We start from the raw sequence: 21,545 nt of genomic DNA, 5'->3' as shown, positions 1-21,545 counted from the left end.
ACCTGTTTGGGTATTTTACAGTTCAACAACATTACAATTCATTGATTTTTAAAAATATTACATTTATAGCATCAGTAGCGTACAGAATAAGGTAGTATCACTACTGAGGTGAGACAAACAAAGGGAGAGCAAGATGAAGAAACCCAAGAGAAATATGTACTTCTCAAAGGCCACATGCCTTCGTGTTCGGTGACCACAAAACACGCTCTATGACCACAAGGATTCCAAGACTCTCAGTGCTAAGACTGGTCTTGAACTTCTGTTCTACTACCTTTTCCAGTATTTCCAGAAAACTAATAAGATCAGCCACGCTTTACTTTCATTTACCCAAAGAAAGGGAAATTTGAGAGAATCCATGAAGTATCTATATAACCAGACTTATTTTCATATTAACTGGGTCTAAGGCAGGCAATACTATTTTCATTTAGTTTCTTAGAACACTCATTCATTTATACGCTACACTGACTAAAAAGTATGTAATAAGTCTACTTTGTAGTTACATGAAACCTAGATTTTTCAAATTATGCCTTACAAAACTATACAACTGTTTTGAGCAGCTGGGCAGTACTTGTGACTATAGTCACTTCTTCCTACTGGTGACATATTTAAAGAAGCCAGGAGGAAGGAACAGGCCAGAAGCCTTCAAATAATGTTGCACCCTCATATCTTGGTCTCCAAAGCCAATGACTTGCCCAAGGGTTAATCTGATTTGACCCTGAGTCTTTTTGCCAGGACGACTGAAAAATAGGTGTCCTTTATGGAAAACAAGAGTATGGGGGTAGGGTGAGGACATGGGTAAAGAAGAATGAGACATTAATTCTGACTTTCTGTTAAAAACATACAGACGAAAAGTCAAATATTCCCACACAAATCATCTCACCCCTATGAAGCTTATAATTGTTTTGTCTGCCTGACTTATAAATGCAAGCCTCTAGGGGCAGGAACAGAATCGGCCGCGTTTAGTACTCCACTGGTACTCAACAACAAAATAATAATAATAATGAAAAAGAATATCTCTATAACAGAGGACAAGTTCCTAATGACGGTAATCTTCCAATGAGAGATTGTCACCTGTGGGCTGTGCTCCAGATTTAATGTAAGGGGGGGGGAAATGTTTGAACATTTATATTTTGCTATTTTTAAAAAAATCAGCTTGAATGCATAACTAAGTAGATGCTAAAATAGCTGATTTGTTTTTAAACTATTTTTGTTTCTAATTTAGCATCAACTTAATTCAGTTCCTCTCTCTACCTATCACTTAGTTTCTTCCACCCAAGATTTAGTCTTTTGACTCATTACTCCCAGGGTAAATCCTTAAGCTTATAAATAAACACATCTGTGCCTCATTTTAACTCTTTCCGATGTGAGGCTAAATGAACCTAAAGTTAGAACTTAACATGATGATAAAGAGTGCCCAGTGAAAGCCTTGTCCCGGCCCCTCCCACCGCCCCCAAATGAGTAGGCTTTCATTACTCAGGGGTGTATCAGTGTTGATGTAGATACTACCAAGTGTGTAGGGGGTTGAAGAAAGCTGCCTTAAGAAAATGGCTTATGAAGGAAAGCGAAATAACCCCATTTGTAAAATGAGCCGCTGGAAAATCAGAGGCGAGAAACTCTACATAAAATTATTATGAAGATTTATCTTTAGTCCATATTTGAAACATGAGAGGAACAAGCATCTAGCATTTCAACCTCAATTCAACCAACTTTGCTCAACACTCTTCACTTACAGAATTATGATTTATCAAGATGTCCACACTATGAACCATACTAAAAAAAATCAACTATTATTTTATCAGTGTTAACTTCCCAACTTTGAAAACTGTACTGTAGCTATATGAGACAATACCTTGATTTTAAGAATTACACACTGAAGTTTTAGTATAAAAAGGTAATTACTGAAGTGGTTAGGGCTGTGGCTATAACACACACACACACGCGCGCGCGGGCATGCACGGAGGGGGGTGAATAGAGAGGAGAATAAAGAAAGTCAATGTGGTAAAATGTTAACATTTGGGGAATCTGGGTGGGGGAGTTCCTGAGAATTATCTTCTCGTAAAATTTCTGTAAGTCCGAAACTGTTAAAAAAAGCAACAACCACTATATCCCAGAGTAGCCATACTGTCTTTTCTTAAAGCAGCTTTCTTCATACTTAGAGATGACAGGCTAGAGTGCCTGCTGAATTCCTTCCCAGAAATGTTGATACTGCTTAGGTCTGATGGGAAAGTGCATGACCAAACAATTGTAGCAGGTAATCAACAGTAAGGTCAAAGCTCATGCTTCTCCAGGTTTGTAGTTAAGTCAACACTTATCTGTAAGTACACTTTAATGATTAGTCACAGACTTGTACCTGTCACTCTCTTAGTCTACACTTCCTCCAATTCCAATAAGGATCCATTTTAAATTGTGTCAATTACTGCAACAGCTGTTCCAGGAAGGATGATGACCAAGACCTTAAGATGTGATTTTAATCTTTTAGAAATGGATTTATCAACAGGAAGCCAAAGAAAAAGTAGTTCTGAACCCTTGTCAGTTACAGGAACTATCAGTTAATGCCAAGCTGGAAAACAGACTGCTGCAGCTAACACTTCCCCTTCAAATCAGTACTACACAACCACCCGACCGCCCCCACCCCAGCACAACTTTCTTTTAAAAGCGACCCTGTATATTTGAACACATAATTCAAGCTGTAATGTAATAACATCTTTGGAGAAGAGTTCTTCAACTTTCTCTAGAAACAAAGAAGCAGTGCCCAAAATACTTTTTTTGCAAGTAAAGTCTGGCCCACATTCAAGGTAAAAATCTTAAAGATTGTCTCCTGTATTCTTTCTTTATCCCTTGCTAAAGTAACAGAAAAGCTAATCTGAGTTAAATGCCCTGTTTTCTTGCTTATATATGTATACATTTTTAATAAGTTTTGAAAGGGTGGATGGATGTGGGAAATGCATAGCATGTAACTAATTCCTCCGTCCATTAAGCTAATAGAGATGTGGTTTATTTAAAATTCTGAGTTGTGGTTCTGCTATTTGGGAATGGCTTTCTGAAACTCTGTGGGTGGATACTGGTAATGAAACAGAGAATTCAGAACGGCAGGGCGCATAGGGCCAAATAAGCTTTTATAGCAGAGTGTGTGTATGCACTAAAAATAATTGTACATATGTAGTGGGAGGCTGGTTAACTGAGCCCACAGAGGCACTTGGCTGTTCAGATAACTAATCACAATATGAAGTCTCCCATGACAGGAATGTTTCCGAGGTTAAACTGTCTGATTTTTAATCATAAAGAAGTAAATTTATTGGCTAAAGTTCTCTCATGTTGTTAAGATGCAACAGCCAGTCTTTTTTTTTTATTTTATTTTTTTGCAGTACGCGGGCTTCTCACTGTTGTGGCCTCTCCCATTGCAGAGCACAGGCTCCAGATGCACAGGCTCCGGACGCACAGGCTCAGTGGCCATGGCTCACGGGCCCAGCCGCTCAGCAGCATGTGGGATCTTCCCAGACTGGGGCACGAACCCATGTCCCCTGCATCAGCAGGCGGACTCTCAACCACTGCGCCACCAAGAAAGCCCACAGCCAGTCTTTTTATCAAGATTTTAACTACAAGAAAACTATCAGCCCTCTGCGGCTCCTAAATTGTGATTTGCCTCAGAAAGAAGGAGTTTTCAATTACATGTATAAAAACTTAGAGAAGAGCTCAGAAAATAAGAGTATTTATTGGTTTTTTTTTGGAAAGTAAGGTTGTGAAATTTCTGTAAGAATTACTTTATACCAATACATACAGTAAAATTTTACTTTTAAAACAAGGCCTAGAAACAAAAAAGAAGTTTGATTTACCCGTTCTGATGCCCAGTTTTCTTAAGAAGGGGTTTTCTGGGCTTTCTGTCATTACCACCCTCATCTGTTCAAACAGGGCTGCTAACTGCCCCTGACTCCACTATCCTTCACTTCTTCCTTTCCAGGTCTGCACTCGCCAATCTGCTTGGCCTCGGGCCCTCATTACCAATTTCTGATTCCACCTCTTTTTCCAACCAGATCATGTGAGTTATGTGAGTTCTTTCTCACTTTCCTCCACACTCCCTCAAACTCCTCTTTACCTTCCTTTCATTCAGACCATCAGGTACATTCTGTCCACGTCTCGATTACCTACTGAGCATTTATCAGGCACTACGTACTTTAAATAGATTATTTCATTTCCCTCAACAACTCAATAGCTGGGTCTGTTATTTTACAGAAGAGAAAATCAACGCTCATAGAGAGGTACAATTATTCTTCCAGTTATATGGTTGGTAAAAGGGGGCACTGGAATGTGAACCCAGGTGGTCTGCCTCTAGAGGCCCCCATTCTCAACCATGAACACGTATATCTCCCTTCCCTTCAGGATTAGGGGCTTTACCTTGGGTACAATCCTATCCCCTAGATTTCCAAAGAACCACATACTACTGAGGCTACCCTTTCCTTCTGTCTTCCACCGATGATTAAATCAGGAAGCACAATCCTGACTTTGTCCCAGATAACTTTTAGTTCAAGAGGATTAAACACATTTTCCTCTGATCCCAACCCCCAGACCCAGCTGAAATAAAAGCACAAAAATAACAAGAATGAACCCACTGCAATAAATATAATTGTGTGTTTAACATAATCAGCAAGAGATTTTAAACAAATCTCCAGACGGCGGTAGCAACGGGAATGGGTTAATGCTGAAACTTGGTGACTGCAGAGGTGGCAGCTGCTGCGTACAAAGGAAAAGTCTTACGAGAAGCAGAATGAGAAGCAGGGCAGAAAGCAGGGGATGCACTGAAAACACTTTGTTTCTTTCTTTCTTTTTTGTAAAACAACTATACTGGTTTTGGCAGCAGGCCATATTTACCTGGCAGAAATCTGGACAGCTCCTGTCTAGAGAAACTGAATGACCTGCCTAGGCAAAGCCATTTCTATGGTTCCTCAAAGTCCAGTCTTCCTCCTCCATCAGGTTCTTAACTTCCTCACAACGACCCTGCCAGTTAACACCTCGTCCCCACTCCATTCCACACAGAGCCCCAGTAAAAATTCCCATTCAAGAAACAGGCATGGTAGAAACCCTGCCCACCCATCTAGGCCTTTTCTCTTAAAAGTCAACAGAGGGATTTCCCTGGTGGCACAGTGGTTGAGAATCTGCCTGCCAATGCAGGGGACACAGGTTCGAGCCCTGGTCCAGGAAGATCCCACATGCTGCAGACCAACTAAGCCCGTGCGCCACAACTACTGAGCTTGCGCTCTAGAGCCCGTGAGCCACAACTACTGAAGCCCGCATGCCTAGAGCCTGTGCTCCCAACAAGAGAAGCCACCGCACCACAATGAAGAGTAGCCCCCACTCACCATAGCTAGAGAAAGCCCGCGCACAGCAACAAAGACCCAACGCAGCCAAAAATAAGTATATATATATATATATATATATATATATATATATATATATATATATACACACACATACATAAAGTCAACAGAAAACCAAGTTTCACCAGGCAAATGAGGAGAACCTGAAGCATGAAGTAAAAGACAAAGATAAATAGGAAAATTGGCCTCAAAGCAATCACAGAGAACTCAGCAAACAGAAGGGCACAAGTCTAACCACTAATTAATACAGTCAGAAGATATTACTATATGGGAATTCCCTGGCAGTCCAGTGGTTAAGACTCCGCGCTTCCACCGCAGGGGGCTCAGGTTCGATCCCTGGTTGGGGAACTAAGATCCCACATGCCACATGGTGCAGTGCAGCCACAACAGACAGAGAGACAGAGAGACAGAGAGAGAGACAGACAGACAGACAGGGCTTAAAAAAAGAAGATATTACTATATGATAGTAATTCTTATTATATCCATAAGCAAGAATAGGATACTATGAAAAAAAAACCTTCAGAGAACCAGAGCAAGCGCATTGAAAGCTTGATTGTTGAAATGCAATCAAAAGAAAAACTGAGATAAAGTCAACAGAATCACCCAGAACACAGAGAGGAGATGGAGACTATAAGAAAGGAGGTTAAGATCACCAATCTAGCAGGTCCAACATCTATATTATGAGTCCCAGAAGAGAAGAGAACCATTGGGTTGGGGAATATCAAAGACAGTCTGCAGCTCCATGAAGGAGTACGTCAGTCTTCAGATCTTAGGGCCTAGCAAGTATCCAGCATCTTGAATGGGGAAAAAAAAGGATGACCAGCAGATACTTACTACAAATTTTGGAACACCAAGAATAAAAACATGATCCTAACAGTTCTCGAGGTGGAAAAATCCTAGCTATACTACTTAGCATCAGTATCATCTGACTTCTCAGCAATAACATGAAATGTTAGATGACAACGGAGCAATGATTTTCATCCAAGAATCTATACTTAATCAAACTTTCCATCAAGCTGGGGACAGAAGAGACATTTTCAGATATGCAAGAATCCCAACACTCTTTCTCTTAGGAACTTACTTCGGCGTTGTATTTCAAAAAATGAGGGAATAAAAGAGAACAGTAAAGGGAAATTCTGAGGTGACAAAATAGGCTTATAAAACATCTAGTCTAGATTGAGGCAGAAAGATGGTGGGCTCCAGGAGGGAGGTCTTGAGTGAAAGGTATAAATACAGGTTAGAAAAAAAGAAAGGCAAGTATAAGTTCCAAGAAAAAAAAAACTGTATTAAAAAAATTACGATCCAAATATAAAGCAAACTAAAATGTGGCATGATTTTTGAGCAACTGATGGAATATGACAACAACAAAATCTGATTTGGCTTTGACGTAAGAACATTCTCCTTACAGGCCCAGGAACTGTGACATTAGACCCACAGAAAAAGCAATTTATTCCTATCATATAACTTGGCCTCCTGGCAGGGAACAACATTTACAGTCATAATAATATAAATGTCATTTATTGGCTTTCAATTTAAAAAAACAACCTATGGACATAACAAGGAAGATTTGCTTGTGGCTATAGGCCAAAAATAAATAGTTAACAACTGTGACAATATAAAAAGTATAAGTGTAGCTGACAGAAGGTATGATAAGGTAGTACCTCTTATCACAGGTACTAATATCCTTATTAAGAGATGGTGCTGAAAATTGATGGATTAAGAAAGAAAAGGATGAAAACAAATAACATACATTTCAAATGCTGGGATGAGGAACTGTGTGAGCTAAATCTTCGTGTTTCAAACCAGTTGACATCTCAAAAAGCACGAATATAAGCATTTTTTCTTTCTTCCACAGTTAGTAAAAAGGTAACGTAAAGAGTGAAACTACTAAAACAAAAACTGTCAAGAGAGAGATGCTGTTCAGTTTTGTGGGGTGGGACCATCTTTACATTATCTTTCTCTTATAAACTATTCTGGGTTATGATGTGCTACCATGTGTTACTTTTGTAAAAATGAAAACATATAATTAAAAAAAGAAATGAGTACCACTTATTCTCTCTTGATGCTTTTCTTCTGGGTTAAATATAGTAGCCAGAGAAAGTCTCACTTTGGCCCAATATAAATTTAAACTATTTAATGACAGTTTGGATTAGCTACTATTTAGAAATCCTATTTTCCTCCCTCAGTCCACAGTAGTTCTCTCAGTTCTCTGCTGCTGATAGCTGTATGATCTATTTATTCAGAAAATGATGACCTTCAAGGATGAACTCCGTAGTGCATCTTGTCTCAGCTAACTGTCTATATATTAAAAGAGAAAACCTATTTATCTATATCTGTATCTCTTCGCTTATACTCTAGGAGGAAACTAATGCTTCTGGGTTTCTGCCTCTAAAGAATCTTGCTTGTGCACCTTTTCTATTCCTCCTCTAATATTTTCCACTTCTTTCCCTCCTTTTTGTACTTTCCCTTTGTATCTTAACAAGGGTAAAATATTTCCCTATCTTAACCACCTCTGCATCAAGAAATGCCTGATCCTGATTCTCCCTCCAACCACCATTATTTATTGGTTTTTAATGGCCCAACTAACTCCTTAACTGAATGACTTGTCTGCTGCCTTTATTTCCTTGTTATCAAATACCTCTTTAATGACCTCCCATCAGGCTTTGGTTTCCCACCATATGACTATGACACTAACTTCTTTCAGGTTTTCCAATGATCTTCTGCTACCCATAGACAACAGCTTTCCTTAGTCCTCATATTTCCTGGCCCCTCTTCTCATAAATCTTTCATGATGCTGTATGAAGTTTTCTCCCTTCTTTAGCTTCCTTAACTGACTGGCTCCTCTTCTCTTTCCCAGCCCCCTAAGTACAACCCTTAGCCCCTTGTTCTTCTGTATTCATTCCCTTACCCACTTGCACACCTTTCATCACTGCTTCAAGATCGATGATTCCCAAACTAGGTCTATATTTTTAACTTTCTACAGGACAATCTACAACAATGTACAATCTAGCTCATCAAAAACTGAAAATACAGGGCTTCCCTAGTGGCGCAGTGGTTGGGAGTCCGCCTGCCGATGCAGGGGACGCGGGTTCGTGCCCCGGTCTGGGAGGATCCCACATGCCGCGGAGCGGCTGGGCCCGTGAGCCGTGGCCGCTGGGCCTGCGCGTCCGGAGCCTGTGCTCTGCGGCGGGAGAGGCCACAGCAGTGAGAGGCCCGCGTACCGCAAAAAAAAAAAACAAAACTGAAAATACATTCAACGAGTTTTTCTTCCCATTCCCTCCCTGCCATCAGTCACATCTTTCTTCCCTCAGTTCCCCAAGTTTATAAACTTTGCATGCTTTCTTCAGTCAACTCTAATCAGTCATCAAATCCTGTTATTATTATTTTAAAACATTTTTCTCAGTTATCTTTATTCCTCCATTCCACTGGCCACTACCACAGAGCACTCTGAATGAACTGGTTCTTTGGTAAGTCAAATATTAATTTGCACAAGGAAAAAAACCTATCCATATAACCCAGTGGCCAGACATTTTACACAATGAAGGACTCCTGTCACATTATTTCTTGGTTTATCTGGTTTGTAACATTGAGATTATAATCTATCAGGCTTTTTAAAAATAATTTAAGGCATCAAAGAACTCTATAGAAAAATGACAATTTCTCTAACAGCAGGAGGTCTCCTGGTAGATTAGTTTTGAAGGTACTGCATAAAGAGGTGTATTCACTTAAAGGCACAAGTGACAAACAGCAACCCCAGAATGCTCATAAACTCCGGGGATCAAACTGGTAAACCCTTTTAAAAGCATTCCTCTGCGGCTCTGCAAAGATTTCTCCTATCGCAAAGGTCTAATCACTGTGATTTAGTGAAGTTGAGTGATCAAAGTTCAACAGAGCTGTATCTCAATCTTCCCAAGTATCAGGTGCTTATCTGCTACTCAAAAGCACTGCCAGGTTGTTTATCTGCAGTTTTCTGTTCACTGGAAAACATAATCCCCACTGCTGGACTTTCCCTCCACATTCCAGTAGCCCTCTATCACTTTAGGTTAGTCTAACACTAACCCTAACTCTAACTCTAACCCTAACCCTTGTACTAAGGCACTAAATTCTAAGCATTTCACCAAGAAGATAATTCTTTAAAAGAAAAAAAAAACACATTTGTATATTTTCTCTTAATAATTAGCATAATTTATCCTGTCTTTTTTTTTTTTTGCGGTACGTGGGCCTCTCACTGTTGTGGCCTCTCCCGTTGCGAAGCACAGGCTCCAGACGCACAGGCTCAGCGGCCATGGTTCACGGGCCCAGCTGCTCCGCGGCATGTGGGATCTTCCCAGACCGGGGCACGAACCGGTGTCCCCTGCATCGGCAGGCGGACTCTCAACCACTGCGCCACCAGGGAAGCCCCCCCGTCCTCACTTTTAAAAATAAACATTAGTTACATTTCTTGCTCTCTATAGCTGGAATTAGTTGTATTTATGTTTCTGTACTTATTCTGTCTCTTTATGGTATAAGCTCCAGGGGCAAGATGCATGTTTAGCACTTCTTTTGCATGTTCCTACAGAATCTACTACAGGACTTTGTCACAGTAGTCTTTTAATAAAGTACTAGACTGGCTGACTAACTACAGTGTCTCCAGTTGTCCTATATTCCATGTAAGCAACCACTTCTGAAGGTGTGATCTATAACCACAACAGCAGGCAATACAATAAGATCACGGCTTTAATTGGCCATGATTATGAAATATTTCTGAAACTCTTCTCAACGGGGGTGCCTTAGAAGCAGACACAGGTATGAGGAATAAATGCCAGCCCACCTGCTGGCAGGAGAGGCAATGGGATGCCTCTGCAGATAGATGAGCAAGCAGGAAAATGGATAACACAACTTGTCTTGGAAGCAAGCAGCACGATGAGGCAGTAAAAACCCATCAGCATACATCATCCTATCACAGCCTAGTGTCATTCCCAGCCTCTATTAGCCCTCACTGCATCAGCGCAAGTCCCAGACACTTTATCCTGTTTATAATTGCTGATGAGCAGTAATAAGGGCTCCATGCCTCAGCTCCGTCCGTTCCACTTCAGCACACACCTATTAGGTAATAACTTTTATTTACAGCCTTGCCTGATGTGCTGTTCTATTAGTACAGCCAGGAACTGAGGAGGGCAGAAAAAAAAAGTCTCCTTAATGGGCAGTATCATTGTGAGGCTCGGATGATTTATAATGCAGCTCTGTGGTTGTTCTATCCCGCTCCTGGTTAAGACTGCTTCAGGAAAGCCACATTTCTAACACGCTGCCCTCCAGCAGGCACACAAGTGCTATGGAGCAGAACCTGAAAGGCACCCCCCCAAATCCACCCCCCAAAAAGTCCAAAAGTTTCAAAGGGGGAGAGGGGTATTAAATTCCCTTGGTATCCTTTTTAAGTAGTGTTGGCTCAGGCATTTTGCCCCAGTGGAGCAATAGAACAACTAATTAATGGAAGTTCAGGGCTTTTCTCCTTGGTGAGAGTGCAAGCTGTGATAAAATAAATGACCATAAAGGCAAAAAAACAGTTGTAACTGCATTCAAGGATCCAAGCAACCTGAATTTGCACAAAGCACGTGGACCACAAGCAGCTCAACACCAAAGCCTAGGACGGACAGACAGACGGACACACACACACACACACACACACACACACACACACACACAATAGCAACAAAGCTCATCACACTTCCTTTTTCTCTTTATACTGGAGTGCATTTTCATCCTTCAAGTGCAAAACTTCCCCTTGACAAGACTGGCACCCTGGCTTGATATTCACTTGTATCAGCCTTTTCTCAGAGGGGGAGCCACTGCTTTTCACAAGTTAAAACTCAACCAAGGCCTCTGAAACAAGCCTCTGACTTCAAGTTCAGCAAACTTACACATACAAGTCTAGGTGGCCTGTAACACAAACACAGGAATTGGTGGCAATGGGGCCTAACTCTCATTTAGGGGTACAAATGAAAAACAGTAAGCTTTCCTTAAACTTTTCTGAAATCTATACATCGTGTGAGGTGCTTTTAAACTTACCTGATATTATTTACATATTGAGTATCAAATCATCTTATTATAATGAGCCTTGCTACCTCATTCTATTCTTTAATATATGCAACAAATCAAGCACATTAAACTTTTTACCAAAATAACAAAACAAAAAAACCAAAAAAACCCCACAAGAAAAAGCATTTAGCAGATTATCTCCCTTCCCAGTTATCCACTCAATGGACAAAAACCACTGTCAGTAAACAACCACTGTGGCATACCATGATAACCTGTGGCTTTTTTCCTATGTTAAACATAGCAAGATGACACCTTCTAGCTTAGAGAAATTTTTGCAGTCTTGCCTAATATTTGGTATTCGTCCCCCACCCCAGGATTCAAGATGATGAGTGCACAAGGTAAAACTTTTTTTTTTAATACTTTTCCCCTTGCCGTGACAGTTTTAGTATGTTGATCTTTCTTCAATGGTTACATTAAATACTAATAAAAATGACCACCTAGAGAGGTGGGATAGGGAGGGTGGGAGGAGACGCAAGAGGGAGGAGATATGGAGATATATGTATATGTATAGCTGATTCACTTTGTTATAAAGCAGAAACTAACACACCATTGTAAGGCAATTATACTCCAATAAAGATGTTTTTAAAAATGCTAATAAAAAAGTGAAAGGTTTGTATCTTCCCTAATATTCTCCTGATGGGAACTTGCATATTACGTAAGTAGGTCAAATTTCTAATTTTCTATCTCAAATGCTGATATTGCAGACCTGAGGGAAAAGCTATACCTGAAGGACCAGAAAAAAAAGAATGAAAAAAGAACTGAATTACATAGTTGAACTCACACCCAAAGCCACCTTCCTTCCTTTAAAGCTTTACAGAGTCCTTCTGAGAAGAGTTACCTACAGTGTATGATACTGACCAATACAGTCTATAGTCACTGACTCAACTCTCTGGGATTAAATGCACTGTTTCCATGAATACTGAATCTACCAGGAGACAAAACACACAACTGTAGGTATTTCTAAGATTTATAGGGCCACCTCTGATTTAACACTACCACCCTTTAGCTTCTGGATCAATTTAGAAGATCTTATATAAACCTCTTGGTAACATATCGACAATGAGACTTTAACTGGCATCTGAACACTGATGTGGAAAGTGTTTAGCACATCAATCTTCTCTGAACTCCCAGGTGAAAAGGAGTTTCTACTCTTGTCTTTGTAAGAACAGACAATAATATCATGAGTAGGCTGCCTGAGAGAAGTGAGTCAAGAAAAGGTTTTTGGGGAAAAAAAGGATACAATGAACAATAACAGGCTATCTAGTTCATGTCACGGTTTATCACACCGAAATAGGTGACCCAAAAGGATAAACACGTGCTTTAGCAAAGAAAAGAAGAAAGAGGAGAGGGGAGGGGAGGAGAGATCAGGCAAGGGATATACAGTTAAAATGAATTAGCATGCTTCTTATAGAGTGGAAAGACAATACTTTCTGGGAAAACCTGCCTTGATGTTTAATGGGACAGTTTCTAGTCCCATCTGCTTTCATCTTAGGCAATACTACAGCTCCCTTATGGCCCCACAAATGGTTATTTTACTTGCTATTCTACTAATTATAATCACATTTTTAACATACACACAGCATTTTAAAACCATCATTTTTCAAGTCTATCAGAGAGAATATTATTTACTCAACATATGTGCTGGAAGAAGAGTAAAAGTGAATATAAGATATAGTGGAGCAGAAGTCTGTTGACAGGACCACTTAGTCTGTAAACCTGTCTGTAACTTTTTTCTTATTTTAACTTCAGAAATGAAAGGACTATAAAATGAAAAAACAAACAAAAAAGGCATATAAGAGTGGTGAACTAGGGAAGGAGCAAATTCCTTTTTTTCATGTGCTAAAAAGTCAACCTTGATAAACTCAACCTAGGGCCTAGAGCTAAGAACTGGTTAATGCCCCACTTGGAAGGAGAAGGGTTCTTGGGTTGGTCACTGTTAAGGATTCTACTGGAGGGAGACTAAATTTTCCAAGGAAATTTAAGACAAGGAAGGCATGGTTCTATCTGCCTATTACAGCTTAAATTTTAAGGCTCATCAATGGCAAGCTCCAACAAATAAAATACAAAATAACATTTCTTTTGCTGTAACTCTACAAATTAAGTCTTACCAAAAAAAAAAGATTACATAACATGTCTTTAAATAAGAAATCCTAAGAAAAGACAACAAACCTCTTCCCCACAAGACACTTTAAACATAAAAATATGACCTTATGAAGGTAGTCACCTAAGTATCCAAATACATTCCCCAAAAAGTTGACTAAAGGAGATGACTGCAGCTCAGATTACAAGTTTTGTTTAAGGTATTACTTGATAGTTAGAAAAGATGAAGGACAAAAGGGAATCTTCTGGTAGCCTGTTGCCAAGAAAGCGAGCTCTTTCCTTCACAATATACGTGTTCTTGGCAGAAATGTTGTGAGAATTAACAAGGGAACATGTGCAAAACATTCTGAGCTCTTTGAAGAAATGTAAGCGTTCTCTAGTAATCTGAAGGTGTGATATACTTTAACTCTCACATTCTAACCAAAAGCAACCTGGGACTTGGCAGTCTTTGCTTACTGTAGATATCCCAGAGCGCTACAAAGCCACACACACCTGCACTTAATTTTTCTCTCTTAAATACCAAAATGATCAAGGTGCCATTATTTTTTTCCATCTAAAGATCACCAAGTTTAACTGTTAATGCTATGTGACTAAAAGCCAGCATCTAAAGAAAAGCCTTTTCCCACCAAGCTCACAAACACGAACTGATCTTTCATTTGCCACTACTGCTGCCTTTTGCAATCTGCTTCTTAAGACTCACAGCTACCAAAGAACAATTTCTTAAAGGGTCCCCTCCCCTCTCTCACTTTTGATGGCTACAGACCCACCACTCTGCACTGCTGTCCACCTCTCTAAATTACAATACCCTCTGATCAAACAGTAGTCACCTGAGATACAAATAGAGACACTTATCAACCACTCAGGCTACATTCGTTCCTTGACTTATTAATAATGGATCTAATGCTAACCTTTAGATCTAATTTGCAAAGTACTAAAAAGAAAACGATCTGTGTACTGAAGAGGTCACTAACTTTTTTTAAGTGCACACTCCCATCTAAGACACTTGGCCATGTACGTTTAATATGTATTTGTATGTGTATTTGCTGATTTTAAACTATACATATGGGCTAATACATAATTATGAAATTAATCTGTGAAACAGAAATTTTAAAGGGCTGAGATAAAGAGCTTTTATGATTTTCTCTCCATACCTCACAGACTGTACCTTGTATGCCCTTCTTCAGAGACCGGTGACTTAAAGAACTTTATTCTAGCCTAAGCATCCTTTTTCTAGCACACATCATTATTAAGCTGGAGGCTGCTTTAGGTCCAAACTTATATGGATAGATTGGCTGGGAGGGAGTCAGTAAGATCTAATTCAGAGGGCTTTACTCTATGGCTCCTAAAAAATGACACCACTGTAAAAATTTTTTTAACATCTTTATTGGAGTATAATTGCTTTACAATGGTGTGTTAAAGTAATTATTTACTATCAGCTGTGCCTGAAGCCCTGTGCTCTGGAAGATCTCTAGGAGAGCTACTATCACTGTGTCCCTTGAGGTAGAAGCACCAGAGCATGTGTTAGAGGCATGAGTCCTATTCTTGAACAATCTAGACACCAAGAATACAGAAACACTTCAGCAATGTAACACTAAAAAGTATTGATTCATAAGAAAAATGTTCAGAATCCCCACCATGGGCAACCTGCTGATTTTAGGACAGAGAGAAAGATGGAGACAAAGACAGTCAGCTTATGGTTCTCAAATCAAACCATTTAATTTACCTCTGGAAATCAGGAAGCTCTGTCCTCTAGAGTCGGGGCCATTATTTCAGGCTAACTGGAGGAGCCTGAGGGGGCCACTGACCGGCTACTTGAGAAGAAGTACAGCAAGCTGAACCTGATGACCTTTAATGTCCACAGTGAGAAATCTCAACTTTCCTTCAGGCTTTCTAGGAGATGACCTGCACATTGCATTAATTTCCTTCCAAGCCAGAAACTCTCAATCTTTTTCTAGTTAAGAGGGATGTATTCACCTAAAAGAAGGCCTGGAAATGTGTGACTGAGAGCTCAATGTCCCACTTATCATTTCATGTAAGGAGACTAAAACATTACCTTCAGTTCCTACTATAATACTGACATGCAACAAAGAATGTGATCAACATAAAGCCAATTAATGAAACTAGGCATGGCAATGCATTCTGGTACTTCTAATCTAACTCCTTTCTGCCTAAAATACCGATTGATGTGTTACCAACACTATCTAATGACTGGCCACTGTATACACATAATCTTTAATGGTAAGACAATATAATAGCAGCTACCATTACTGAAGATCTATTATGCAAGCTTTACATGTATCATTTCTTTTCTTACATCAAGCTATGAGATTTATCACCTCATTTTACAGATGAAGAACAAATTTTGAGATATTTACTTAAAATCACATTTTGTAAGGGGTTAGGCTAGGATCTGAAACAAGACCTGCTTCTAGAATTCTGTTTCAAAAACTATGTCACTACCTGCTATAATTCCAAATCTGTGTTTCTCTTTCTCCACATTTTATTCAGTGATAGGCTTTGTACTGTCTGGTTAGGAGCATAAATAATTACGATAAAATATGATATGATAAGCAGTAATATGATGTAGTGAAAAGCAGGCTTTAGGATCTGAAGGATCTGTGTTCAAGTCTTGACTCTATTACTTACTAGTAATATTACCCCAGGAAATATATTTAAATTTCTGAGTGCCTGTCTTGGTTAACTGTAAAAGAGGAATAACTATCTTGCAGAATTGTTCTGAAGATTAAATATGCATGTATGTAAAGTATACTGAATGGTGCCTGGTAATGTAGTAAGCATGCAATAAATGGTATTAGTATTTTTAAATACACAAGATAGTACGGGAACAGAAAGGATGAAACAGATCTGCCTAGAAGATGAAGGACACAAGTACATGATATTCAGGAGGGGTTCCTACTAGTTTCAGTGTCTAAGCTGAGCACACAAGTCTCTTTCCTAAATCTCTCAGGACGACTCAATGCGCTCGAGGCTCACGCCTTGATGATACCTGAACATGTCAGTAGTGCTAACCATAAACCCTGTCCTGAGGGCCAAAACTGGAAGGAAAAAAGAAAGACCAAAGTAACCTGTGTGTGTGTGAAGTGCTGGACCTGTAATCAAAGGGTTCGAGTGTTTTTTTAGGCTTCTGGCTGGAGTGGGTAAGAAGATGGCTCTCGGACTTCCCTCTGGCTAAGCAGGACGGTCTGTCTCACCCCAGGGCACAGTTCTCTTCTGTCTCAATCAGGAACTACCCAGTGGAGCTTGGGTACTGAGCACAGGTGGGATGGGAGCATGTCAGGACTATCTCACACAGCCCTGCCTCAAAACCGGTCATTTGGAACAAAAGAGTAAAATTAAAGTTCCTCAGAGTTCAACGCCTGGATGTTACTCTGAAACTGTGCAAGGACAGGCCTGTTTGAGGCTAACATCAAAACTATGAGTATTTAAAGGGGTTGAGGTTTCAGTGTAAGTCCGTACACAGAAGTAGTTTGTGCTATTTCTGCTGGGGAGTTAAAAGGACTTTTTAAGTTATGAAAAATACTTTGAGACCTTTAGAAAAACAAAATAATTATTTTGACTCTTTCAAATATAATCCTTAAGATACTCTAAATAGCAGGCAGCATTACTTAAAAAGGCAAATATTGTCAAAAATAAATTAAGCTACAGAGTAAGGGAGCAATGGGCATTATGAGTGCTCTTTAGAGAGCTACAAGATTCATGGCTTCATGCTTAATACAAATGTCACAGACACTAAGGTTTTTTTGGGGACTCCATGTATCTGAAAAGAATGATTTCAGCACACCCCATGGCTTTAGCACAAATGAAAGGAAATAATTTTCTAAAACTATTAGGACACTATACTAGTCAGTTAGCCTGATTATCTGTACTATAACTTCTTTTACCCTCCAGCCATCATTATTTAAATAATGTTTTTTTAGTAGGTCCACGACTTATACAAATTAGCCACATGCTAGAAACTGGGCAATGATTTGCATTTTCTGTATGGTTTAGGTCTTAATAACATTCTTCAGACATGGGGAAGTAGGTAAATTTTGATGTCCACCTTCTCGGTTCTAGCTGCCAGCATTAACTCAGTGAATCTGACCTCCAAGAGCATCACTCCGACCTCTACTCACACCCCACTCCCAATACTAAGCACATAATACATCACTTCACAAATCATGGAAGAAATTAGAGCGTACTCTGGCAAGGACACTGCATTAAAACCAGTAGCTAATGCCTGTGAATAATTCAGGTAAGAATGAATCCAGGTAAGAATAATGTACGTACCTGTACCACAGGATCTTTTGGTTGGTGTGATTAACGAGACATGAGCTGTATCTGTGCATGGCCCACCTGGAAACAGAAAGGCAGGTACATCAGTTAGGACATATCCTCCACATACCCAGAGCTCCTATATTGGATAAAGAGAAATCTAAAAAGGAAGGGATCAACCTGTAAATATGCATAAGGAGGGGTATTAGGAAAGATGAAGGTGGTGATGGTAGTGGTAGGTTAATTCTTAGTTCAGTAATTTAGTCTACAGGTCCATATTCTTTCTACATTATAACATGCTTTTCATAAAAAATAATCGAGTCCACATAATGTTAAGACATTAAAGAAAAAAAATTTAACTAGAATTCTGATCTGGGTAAGAGTAAATTACCCATAAGTTTGGGGAAATGAGTTTTTCCACAGACAAATAAGCAGGAATACTCTTTCTCAGGCTTATCTCAGTGGTCACCCTACTTTTGAATTTATTGCAAAACTGGCCTTATTTAAAGTGGGGGTGACTCCCTGAAGAAGAAACAGCTTGTCAGAAGAAATAAGGATCACTGTAATATTTAAAGACAGCACTGCTGACTAACGAAGAATATCTAGTTTAATTATAAAAATATGATACCAAGAGAGCCTTCATGCAATCTTTGTGGGCCCAGGGATCTGATAGATAGGTGTAATTCAAGAATATGCAAGAGGGGCTTCCCTGGTGGTGCAGTGGTTGAGCGTCTGCCTGCCGATGCAGGGGACCCAGGTTCGTGCCCCGGTCCGGGAAGATCCCACATGCCGCGGAGTGGCTGGGCCCGTGAGCCATGGCCGCTGAGCCTGCGCGTCCGGAGCCTGTGCTCCACAACGGAAGAGGCCACAACAGTGAGAGGCCCGCGTACCGCAAAAAAAAAAAAAAAAAAGACACAGAGGAGAAATGGGAGGAAAACCAAGTGAGTGTGTTGTTAATGTCAAAGAGCACGTAGCAAATACCTACTATGTGCCACCACAGGTTAGTCTCATGCCCTGGGGCTTATAATCTTGTTAGAAAGACAAAATTTGTTTACTTAAACAAAGAACAATACATGATAGCAAAAAAGAGCTGGATGCGAAATGATCAACTGCCAAAGAATATGGAACAAGTAATAAATGCTAAATGTAATCAGGAGGAAGGATTACACTGGCCAGCATCACGTGGAAATACTTCTCAAGGATTTGAAAATGAGGCAAGAATAGATTAAAACTTAGAAAGACCAAAAGAACAGGGCATTTCAATTGAAAAATTTTCTACAAATGTCACATTCACCAGAGAAAGCTTAACATACTAAAATTCCAGAGGAGGCCCAAATGGGCACTGGCGACATAAACATAAGTAACGTGGAGAGACAATGAGCTGCAAGAAAACCTAATACAGACCCCACATCCTCGAAACCCTCTGGGCACTGGCTCTGTAGCTCCATAAAATGTTATAGCTTCTGCTTCCATGTGTGATTTTTTTTGTCTTTTGTTTTTTTGTTGTTAAATGAATCATTCTTATTTCTGGGAACATAAGCAGTTAAGTCCTGCAACTATTCTTTATTTAGTGAGTAATCCTGGGTAAGTATCCTTAGTTTAACAAAAAAATGGGGATAGTTAAAATTGCCCATAAGCCACAGTGTTAATGAGATCATCTGTACAAAAAGACTTCATAAACTATAAAGCCTTATGTTATGTATCTTCACTTTCTCTCCCATGAGGTTTTATGCACCCAAGGGTCAAGACTCACTTTGTCATCTACTCTTGGGTCATGACTGTATGGACAAAGGGCGCTTAATAGTGTTCAGTAAGTGACCACCGCAAGCCACTTGATTGAATCAGTAATGTACATTTTTTAAAAACCCTTTTTTACTGAGGTTTAACATAAAGAGAATGAAGTACTAGAATGAAGTGCACAAATCTTAAGTATATACCTTGAAGGATTTTAACATATATATAATTGTGTAACAACCACCAGATAAAAATACTGGAACATTTCTGGAATCCAGAAAGTTCAAGGGTACATTTTTTAAAAGATTCCCAAATCTTGACTTTGGAAATTTGGATGCAATAGGCTGGGGTGCGCATAGGAAGAGATTAGTGTACATTTTTAAACCAGCTGAGCACGATGTACATTAAGAGCCCAGTTAGTTCCAATCTCTGGAAACACTTAACTCCCAGCTCAATATATGGCGAAGATCACTGAGCTCACACAACATCGTGAGCCACACAAAACACAAGCATCAATAACAGCTTAACTAGCAGAATATTTTTTTAAAGGACGTAAAATAATTCATTCAGTAAAATTATAAGAGCAGAGACAAACTGGTTAAATCAAAACCCCTAAAGAAATTTGGCTGGGACTCATGAATTATCACTCCCATGTTTACAAATGCAATCTTTACCTCATTTGTAGGTTGAAAGTTTTATCTTTTTGAAAATTCCTAATGAATGAATTTCTGTAGGTTTCGGCAAATACACAAATAACTTCAAGGCTACCTAGCATATCTCAACATGCATCATCATGAAAGTGTTCTCCAGAGAGCTTGTTAAACTAACAACCCAATCCAAAGTATTCACTACATTATAGTAAAGTACAAACAGAACCATAATTGAGCCAAAACAAACTGACAGCAAGAGTAACTGGCAGTGATAATATATCCCAGCTTTGATAATTGGACAATATTATAAACAGAGAGCTTGGAATTAAATTTGATCTGGTAGACTATAACCTATGAAACTCTTTAAACTCCAGAACAGATGCACATGAGCACTGTACATATATTCTATATACTAATTGTGCTGTCATATAAAATTCCTATACTCTCAAATAAAAGGAGTAACCACAGGAGATTAAGGTATCTACCCTTATACAATTAATTGCAAATCAACTCTGTTAAAATGAATGCAGGAGATTAAGGGCCACTCAAGGGGAACCTTTTCAGGTTTGAGTCCACAACAATAAAAATATAACATGAGTCCCATGTGGGTATAGCAAACAAAGTAATTTTGAGAGTTGATGGTAAGGGTCAAACTCAGAGCATCTGTTCCATCAAGGAATGGAGTTGGCTAATGTCTGAGAGGGGGGCAGGAGTATGTTCTCATAAATCATTGTAAATTCTGCTCCTATTTTTGGCTTTTCTTCCTCTTCTTTCCAAACAGAAGGGTAGACAGAGCTAATACCTGAAGAGTAGGATGAAGAAGTCTTTTGTTGCCTGGGTCCTACAGGTTAATGTAGTGGTGTGTGTGTGTGTGTGTGTGTGTGTGTGTGTGTGTGTGTGTGTGTGTGTGTGTGTGTGTGTGTGTGTGTGTGTGTGTGTGTGTGTGTGTGTGTGTGTGTGTGTGTGTGTGTGTGTGTGTGTGTGTGTGTGTGTGTGTTGGGATCGGGATTGGAAGGTTGGTAAAATAAATGCATTTCTAAGCACAGAATGATTCACACCATTACCCTCTATCCTATATTAGTAGCAAGTGAGTCTGAACAGTAAGTTTGGGGTTGTTAAATATTAAAAATAAAACCACAGTTAAGGTACCTTGCTTAATATGACAGACTCTCTGGGAATTCTGAACCAGACAATATCAAGATTAACTCATCTAAACTTTTAGCCCATCACACCATGAGTGTTTGTTGCTTTCTTTTGCTAAAGCAAAATTAAACATGTCAAATTTTTCAAGTTTCTTCATTATCTGAAGATACTTAATACTATCATTTTTCATTTGATA

The 21,545-nt window shown here is 39.4% G+C and overlaps 1 protein-coding gene across 2 annotated transcripts in view; it reads right to left on the bottom strand.

The window, feature by feature from the left end:
• ZFAND3 (zinc finger AN1-type containing 3) overlaps nt 1-21,545 on the bottom strand; it is a 324,296-nt gene that overhangs the window by 38,324 nt on the left and 264,427 nt on the right. For both annotated transcript variants that reach the window (XM_060162773.1, XM_060162772.1), the window contains one exon: nt 17,838-17,903. In XM_060162773.1, the coding sequence (XP_060018756.1) occupies nt 17,838-17,903 (66 nt within the window). The remainder of the gene's footprint in view (nt 1-17,837; nt 17,904-21,545) is intronic.

Source organism: Lagenorhynchus albirostris, chromosome 10, assembly GCF_949774975.1.
Source record: "Lagenorhynchus albirostris chromosome 10, mLagAlb1.1, whole genome shotgun sequence".
NCBI classification, from domain to species: domain Eukaryota; kingdom Metazoa; phylum Chordata; class Mammalia; order Artiodactyla; family Delphinidae; genus Lagenorhynchus; species Lagenorhynchus albirostris.
The sequence above is the reverse complement of the archived record's forward strand: the minus strand, read 5'-3'. Positions and strand labels throughout refer to the sequence as shown.